Consider the following 8,272-nt stretch of genomic DNA (forward strand, 5'->3'; position numbering starts at 1 on the left):
TTACCACTGGCCTGTTTTATTTCATTCAACGCATGTTCTCCATTGCTCCCAGTGCCCCAGCAAAACGTTTGACGGCTTTGAATCGACAAAGGACTTTCCTGATGATGTTATCACATTTGCCAGGAGCCATCCGGCCATGTACAACCCCGTTTTTCCCATAAACAACCGTCCTATTATAATCAGAACTGATGTGGATTATCAGTTTACTCAGATTGTGGTGGACAGGGTGGAGGCAGAGGATGGCCAGTATGATGTCATGTTTATTGGCACGGGTGAGTGTGATGATGCAGATTCATATTTTTATCATTGTTAGTCTTTTCCATAAGACAAATGATGTGCTTTCTTTTGAAAAACCTTTAGACCTCTTAGAATTATTTTTTTTACACATTATAATGCACTTTTATGTCACATTAACGTAAGTGAATCAGATGTTATTTCTCTTTTTAAGACATGGGAACAGTTCTTAAGGTTGTGTCCATTCCCAGAGGAACTTGGCATGACCTTGAAGAAGTCCTGCTTGAGGAGATGACTGTGTTCAGAGTAAGTTTAAAGACTATTATAATGATATATTCAGCTATTCTTCTGATATACGGTTTGAGATCAATCTGAGGTGCCAAATCGAGCTTACCATTTAGTGAACTATGTGACATTATATGTGGCCATAAAATGAACGAGTCAGCATTAGTATGCATCAATGCCTACAATGACTTTTATTGCTCATATTCTCTGTACTTTGCAAATTCAGCAGACACGATAGATGAGACAGATGACAAACATGAGCATGGATTTCCCCGTTTTCTGCCATGTTTTCAGTCTGACAGTTTTAATAGATGGTTCCAGCGGCAACAAAATAAATGTTATGTGGCCAAAACTTAACTTCCTGTAGACCTCTGCAAAGAATCAATAACTGTTTATTTAGCTTTAAATAATGGATGTACAGTAAAATATTCATGGGAATTATTATGAACATAAATGAAATATAAATAAATTGTATTATTATCCACAAGCCAGACCGATAACCAAACACAGACCAAAAGTCAACTTCGAGCCGTCTTCGTCTGATGAAGCGGTCTATAAAAGAAAGTCCAGACATCTTTCTCATGCTTGCATCATCGCCATGGCAACAAATGTCAATGAGTGGCATATTGATACCTTGGAAAATCACAGTGTGACAGTGTGGACACCTTGCTTAAATATACATTTTTAAATCAAACTGGAATCAACTACACCTCCCTTGCACTCTTTATATACACTTACTGCCATTTTACATGATTTTACAGTTTTTTCAACTTAATATTTTGCAGATAAAGTAAAATAAAGCACTTTTTTTATACACAGGAACCGACGGCCATCACTGCCATGGAGCTCTCAACAAAGCAGGTAAGCGATACATCTGAGAAGTCTGAACCTCATAATTGTTCTGATATGTGAACTCCGGGGAACAGAGTAAATCTAATAGAGCAACACACGTCTAATACTCAACAGAACACAATGAATCTAACAGGTAAGCTGCAGGGAACTCAACAGGCCTAACGTGTTTTGAGGATTGGAGTTAACTTGTTTAGCGCTGAGGGTTGTGGGAAATTTGCCATGCTGCAACTTATTTTGCTGACAGAGGTGATATAGAACCAGATTGATCATGTATGAAAACCCAACATGTGCGCTCTCACACACACACAGCTTGGCCTCTGGCTACATTACGCAGAGCAGAGGCTGCTGTCATAGTCACTCACACAACACGGCAACATGAGGTACTCCCATTAGAGGCCACACACACATACACACCGTCACACACACACGGTCTGTTACACTCCGAGCCCCAGCGTTCATCCGCGATTATGAGGCCTACTTAGACAGTGTGAATAATCAAGGAGACACCGAGAGGTTTGCTGGAGGCATACATATTTAAACAGATGCATACTGAGCATGTGTCCTGTATCCTGAGAGAAACTAGAGCGGCCATTAACTCATAACACTCAGCCTAGACCACGACTAACCAAAAAAACTGTTCACGATTGTCCCTGCTTCTCGTCCACAGCAACAGCTCTATCTCGGATCCTCCATCGGGGTATCCCAGATGCCCCTGCACCGCTGCGATGTGTACGGCAAAGCTTGCGCCGAGTGCTGCCTCGCACGTGATCCGTACTGCGCCTGGGATGGCTCGCAATGTTCCAGATACTTCCCTACCGCTAAGAGGTACCTGATCTTTTAAACACACAAACACACACTGACGTGAGACGAATCCCTTTAGAATTTCATACATGGCGTAAAACACGTGCTATTGCGTGTGGTTTTCATCACACGCTTTCTAAATAACCAAAGACCGAACAGTCACTCGAAATATTTTTAGCAGCAGTTCTTGGCCTGGTTTGAGTTGTCATATATAACTTCATCGGACAGGCTGACTGCCGTCCACGCAGATTCATATTAAAGGCACTTTGCGAGGTTCACGTTTCAGAATCATTTCCTTTAGACTCGAAGGTAAACTTATATCTGCTTGATCCTAAAAACAAGATGGGGTCTCACGTGTACAGTCAAAGAGAGTTTGTGCGCTACTGGTGCTGCAATGGCTTTACATATTAAAAAAAAACACCAAGTTGCCTCGAAGGAACATTCAAGGGACTCGGGACATGAGCTGCATATGTTGCTTTTTCATAAAGCGCGAGCATCAGATCTGGCTTTACTCCATAGAGACTAAATAGCCCAGAGCAAAAACAGGTTCTGTTTCATACGCACACGTACGCTCATGTGGAGCTGTCTTTGATTTACTTTGATGGTAACACGGCAAAATCCTCTATGAGACAGATGCGTGTGGGTGTGGATATGCGAGGTTCACCTGCCCTCTCTTAAACTCTATTGCGTGTGTGTTGCGCTTGCAGGAGAACGAGGCGTCAGGATATCAGGAACGGAGACCCTTTGACTCAATGTTCAGATCTACAGCATCACGGTAATGTATATGGATCTCGTACATATGTTTAATACTGTGTCTCTAATAATAGCGATGTTATAGTGGGTCAACAGTCACAAATCTACACTTATATAGTTTAGACATTTTTACTTGAGTAGGACCTACAGTATTTCTATCGACATACCAAGTTTTTATTTTCAGTAAAGGAACCGTCTGCAAGTTCTTGTACTCTAATCTTTTCAAAAGTTTGGGTCAACTTTTTATTTTTCATTTTTATTTATATACTTTAGAATAATAGTAAGCTTATCTCAACCATGAAATAACAGAGAAAAAACACAAAATGTTGCGACTAAAAATCCCCACCCCAAAAACTGTTATATTCTAGCATCTTCATTGTTTATTCCCACTTTGCTTATTTAAAAAAAAGATATACACTTGAAGTTTTATTAACCAGTTTCTCAAAATCTTAACCTGACATGTTTTTTAAACCGTGTTGATTGAGTTTCCTTTTATTCTGGCCTTTTATTGGCTGCTTTTACTTTATTATTCACTTCAAACTATTTATCTCGTCAGTTTTTTATTTTTGTTTTGATTTCTTCACATAACTAATTTCAAACATTTCAACATAAACCTTCAGATAAAAATCATGATAAACATTTAAATCAAGTGACCCTTATCTTCTGAATGGAGTCTATACGGGTATACAGGGTGTGTACAGGGTGCTTCTTTATAAAATAGATTTCTGGATGTAAAATAAACTACAACTTGAAGCTTAAGAGATAATTGTAACTGTTTTAGCCCTTCATAGATTCTGTATATGCCAAGGTAGTGTTTAAATAACGCTTTGAAAATGAAACAGTCTTAAAGAGGTCATTTTACTATGGTAATAACAAGCGTTTCACTGCTGAGAGAGTTTCACAGCTGTTACAGGAATATAGGCTGCGGAACATGCACTTACACAAATGTACACTCTCACGTGCACACGTCCATGTAGATATAGGCCGATGGAATTATTCACCGGGACCACACACTGACTTCCTGTGTCATAGCTGTGGCCTCACACACCTCATTACATTGGCACCGCTAACCCACAATGCCCTCTGACATTTCATAAGCATGACTTCAAAGCATGACCGATGAAAATGAAAGACAGGGAGAGAGAGGCGTTTAAATTAGGACAGTCTGGTGAAATGTAAAGAGGGGCTTTTATTTTCTCTTTTGGCCTTGGATCCCTGTAGACCCGAACACAGAGAGATACTGCATCTGTGATATGATAGACATACTGTGTGTGGATGTTTGTGTTAAGCACATTAAAGAAGAATTACATCTCTTACTTGTGTATCTTTTATCTCTTGTAGAGGAGGCAGATGGTGATAGAGGTCTGTTGGATAGGACGGTATATGGGGTCGAGAATAGCAGCTCTTTTCTGGAGTGCAGTCCTAAGTCTCAGCGCGCTCTTATCTACTGGCTGTTTCAGAGACACGGGGAAGACAGAAAACAAGAGGTATGTTAATGTCAGTGACACAAATTTGATACAAATAATCGTAAAACCTTAATCTCCTTTTTACATTATTCACAACTTTAATGTAGAATTTGTCAAATAAAAGTCCTAGGTTGTGTGCTTTTTACAGTATAGAGTGAAAAATATCCACTTGACATTATTCACAACTTAAACATATGATTTATAAAATAAAGGTCCTTGGTGGTTTGCTTTTATAGAGTAATAAAATATAATTTAGTATTAAAAACATTAAGAATATTTAAAATTAAAAGAATATGTTGGTAACACTTCCAAATAAGGTTTTTTATTAATAGTAGTAAATGCATTAGCTGGAAAAAAACTAAAACAGACAACACAATTTGAGCATTTATTAATCATTGTTAATGTCAGTGGTATTGTTCGTGTTAGCTCATTGTGCATTTGGTAATGTTAACAGATAAAACTTTTGATTTTTAAAACTTTCAGTAAATGCTTAAATTAACATGAACTAAGATTCATAAATTCTGTTGCAGCATTGTTTATTGTAATTTACATACTATATACTTATGATGTTATGATGCTTTTTAGATCGCTGTTTCACGTGGCTCCACCTTTAAAAATCACAAATAGTTTAAATCATTGGCCCAAAACACCTACAGAATCCTGAATGTGGGTTGTTTGCCAAAAATACAGTTGTCAATTGCTACTCTTACTGTATGATGTAATCTACTTGTTTGTTTTTCAGATAAAGTCAGACGAGCGAGTATTGGGTACAGAACAAGGTCTGTTGATCCGAACTCTACACCAAAAGGATTCAGGTGTCTATTACTGCCACGCTGTCGAGCACGGCTTCATCCAGACCCTCCTCCGCCTCACCCTCCATGTAATTCCCACCGACCAACTGGATGACCTACTGCACCGAGACCCTCCAGACAGCAACGATCCAGCCAACGGCAAGCTGTGGTATCGTGACTTCCTGTCTCTCCTCAACCCCCCCAGCCCGAACAGCGTCGACCAGCTCTGCGAGCAGGTTTGGAAGAGAGAACGGAAACAGCGTAGGCAGAAAGCCAATCTCCTGCACGCCAGCCAATCGCACGCCAGCCAGCTTCTCCAGTCTAGCCAATCACACGCCAGTAAGTGGAAGCTACTACAGGAAAACAAGAAAGGGCGCAACCGAAGGACCCACGAGATGCAGCGGGCACCCCGCAGCGTCTGACCACCCGTACGGCAAATGAAAATATAAAACACAAGGACGGGAAAGAGGAACCGAGGGGATAGACTGCTACTGTTCCACAGACTGAAATGCCAAAACGGAAGTGTGATGTCCCACTCCCGTTGCGTGTTTGTGTGTATGAGAGAGAGGTATTTACTTTATAAACCCGAGCACACTTCATTCGCACCAACAGTTTGTATTCTGACTCTGAGAGAAAACGATGGACCTTTAGGTTCAGTTAAAAGATGGACTACCTGTAAATATGACACATTATGAAAATATACTGTGAAACAGGTTTCAGTCTGTAAAAAAAAGTCTGTTTCAAATCATGAGGGACAAAAATAAACACGGGGAATACGGAAAGACCACTGCTTAACCTCTGTTTAGCTGAAGCACAACCCCAGTGCATCCTGGGTATTGAGCCTGTTAGTTATATTATGTGTATAGAGTGTGTTGACTTTAACATATACTGTATATCTTTGTATCAAAATGGAAAACTAGGCGCTGCTGTTACGTATCCATTTAGTAAGAACGTGAATTGTTTCTTTCTGCTCCTCTATTCTGTTCTCCTTTATCTGTTTTCATCATGTTTTCTATTATCCGCTCCAAAAACAACGCCTCAGCAATCCATTAATGGAACTGAGTTGTTCCTCTAAATAAGCTCTTCCAGAAAAGAAAAGAAAAAAAACAATGCAACAAAATCGTTTTCCTGCTATTTTTTTAGATCAATATTTAATTTTGTACTGTGCCAGAGTATATCTAAAATATGACATAATAGATTTATTTTATTATAAGTTTTCCTCGTTTTAAACCACTGTGTTGAGGGTACATAAGCTCTCTTCACTAACTCTTTTCATCAGTTAAGTTATTATTGTTGACATGATTATATGTTTATAAAAACCGTGTGTGAAATACAGTGGCTTTTATTTAAGGGGTTCCGTCACTATGTTGCTTTTTGTCACGTTTACATGTTACATGTATTTGGAAAGTACAGCTTCATTTAGAATGACCTGTATAACTACGGAAATACAGATTAAAGAGTTAAGAATTTTATTGGCGGCAGTAAAGTGTAATAATAGGTTTTTATTCTTTTTGAGAGATACTGTACATTTAAAGTTAACATGAAATACTGAAACCCATTTAGCTTCCCTAATGTAATGTATCTTCAATTGAAACTGGACATACAACAAGATTTTATTTTGTCTTAGGTGAATTGTTTGGATTGTGAATGGTGGGTGGCCAGACCTCAATAGAGCGAAACCTCATTGAACGAGTGTAAAGTCCCGTCATAAAACAACACTGGCGCCTACTGGTTAAAACCTATGTGATGTTGGTGATGTCAGCCACAAAAAATTATTTTTAACATTTTTGCACTGCTGAGTCGCACAAGAAGGCCCGAGACATAAAAGACGAAATAAGCTCATTGTGGTTTCATGTTGACTTTAAATTTAAGAGGGAAAGTGAGGACAATTTTATTGTATAGCGTAACAGACTGAGGCTGTCCCTCGATACAGTTGAGGAGATGACAGTGTGAGACAAAACTGGTCTGGGATCAGAAACTGAGAACTTCTGATTATGGGCCTCCCATTGCTTTACTTTTCTCAGTACATAACATTACTTTCATTAATTTGGCAGATGCTTTTATCCAAAGCGACTTACAAGCAGAAGAGCGTATAAACAGTACGTTTCCTCCTCTTGTTGAGGCCATACAAGCATGCTCGCACCTACAGCACACATATATCCGAATGTGCTGTGAACATATAGACTAAGTCCAAAATATGCCACTGTGTACAAACTGCATGTGAAACAACACCAATCATTTCTATATTTGTTTAGTTGCTGTCTGTTTTTGTCTGGCGATTTTGAATTCCAGGTGGTGCTCAAGAATATTCTGCTATCGGTGACAGATGGTGTTATTGAACTACAGCTTTCTCCCAATGGACTCTTTTCACTTTGTAGTAATATCTAAGCATACCAACAAGAATCCATTGGTTGGACTGTAAACGAAAGGACTTTCAGTACTTAACTCAACAGTATGTGGTCGTCGTTCTGTTTGAAAGAGATATTATGATCTTTTGACAAAAAGGACACCTGCCTTGCTCGGACTTTCACACGGCTTCTTCACTCTTCTGAACTGATTAAAACAAGGGACGAAGTAATAGACATGATAATGCTGCTGTAAATTGTTCGTTTTTGGCATGCATTCTGCTGTTCCAATAAATGTGTCTTCTAAAGAACCTGTTCAGAAAGGCTGATGGGTGGGTGTGTTATATTACTGATTTCTTTGGCTGTACCATCGTGTTCTGGGTCCTGCTGCACCTGGGCTCAAGGAAAACCATTCTTGTTTTATTTCTCTTTCCTCTCATGCTGGAGTTCAGTGCGTTCTCACCTCCTTATACTGCTGAGAAAAGCAAAAACGTAAACTTCAAGGTGAAACTCTTACAATAATGCATGGAGAGCAAAAACAATGTTATTCAATGACGCTTAGCAATTGAGAATTCTAGGACACAATTAAAAGTTTTTGTATGTGATTAAAGTATTCCTTCTCTGGTTCTATAAGAATAAACAATATTGTTTACATATATGTCAAAACTTTTGGAAGACATTTTTTCACAGCTACCTCAACTAAAGTGTAAAATTGATGGTTTAATGGATCATATAAATTATAGTG

General features: G+C 39.0%; 1 protein-coding gene across 1 annotated transcript in view; it reads left to right on the top strand.

Moving 5' to 3' along the window:
- The window catches only part of sema3ab (sema domain, immunoglobulin domain (Ig), short basic domain, secreted, (semaphorin) 3Ab), a 29,536-nt gene extending 21,698 nt beyond the window's left edge, over positions 1-7,838 (top strand). Inside the window, exons 11-17 of the mRNA XM_056766124.1 lie at positions 53-272; positions 449-540; positions 1,339-1,380; positions 2,039-2,196; positions 2,880-2,947; positions 4,267-4,412; positions 5,134-7,838. Of these exons, the coding sequence (XP_056622102.1) occupies positions 53-272; positions 449-540; positions 1,339-1,380; positions 2,039-2,196; positions 2,880-2,947; positions 4,267-4,412; positions 5,134-5,604 (1,197 nt within the window). The 3' untranslated portion in view covers positions 5,605-7,838. The remainder of the gene's footprint in view (positions 1-52; positions 273-448; positions 541-1,338; positions 1,381-2,038; positions 2,197-2,879; positions 2,948-4,266; positions 4,413-5,133) is intronic.
- Positions 7,839-8,272: the final 434 nt, after the last annotated feature.

The sequence above is a fragment of the Triplophysa dalaica genome, chromosome 14 (assembly GCF_015846415.1).
Source record: "Triplophysa dalaica isolate WHDGS20190420 chromosome 14, ASM1584641v1, whole genome shotgun sequence".
In the NCBI taxonomy this organism is placed as follows: Eukaryota; Metazoa; Chordata; class Actinopteri; order Cypriniformes; family Nemacheilidae; genus Triplophysa; species Triplophysa dalaica.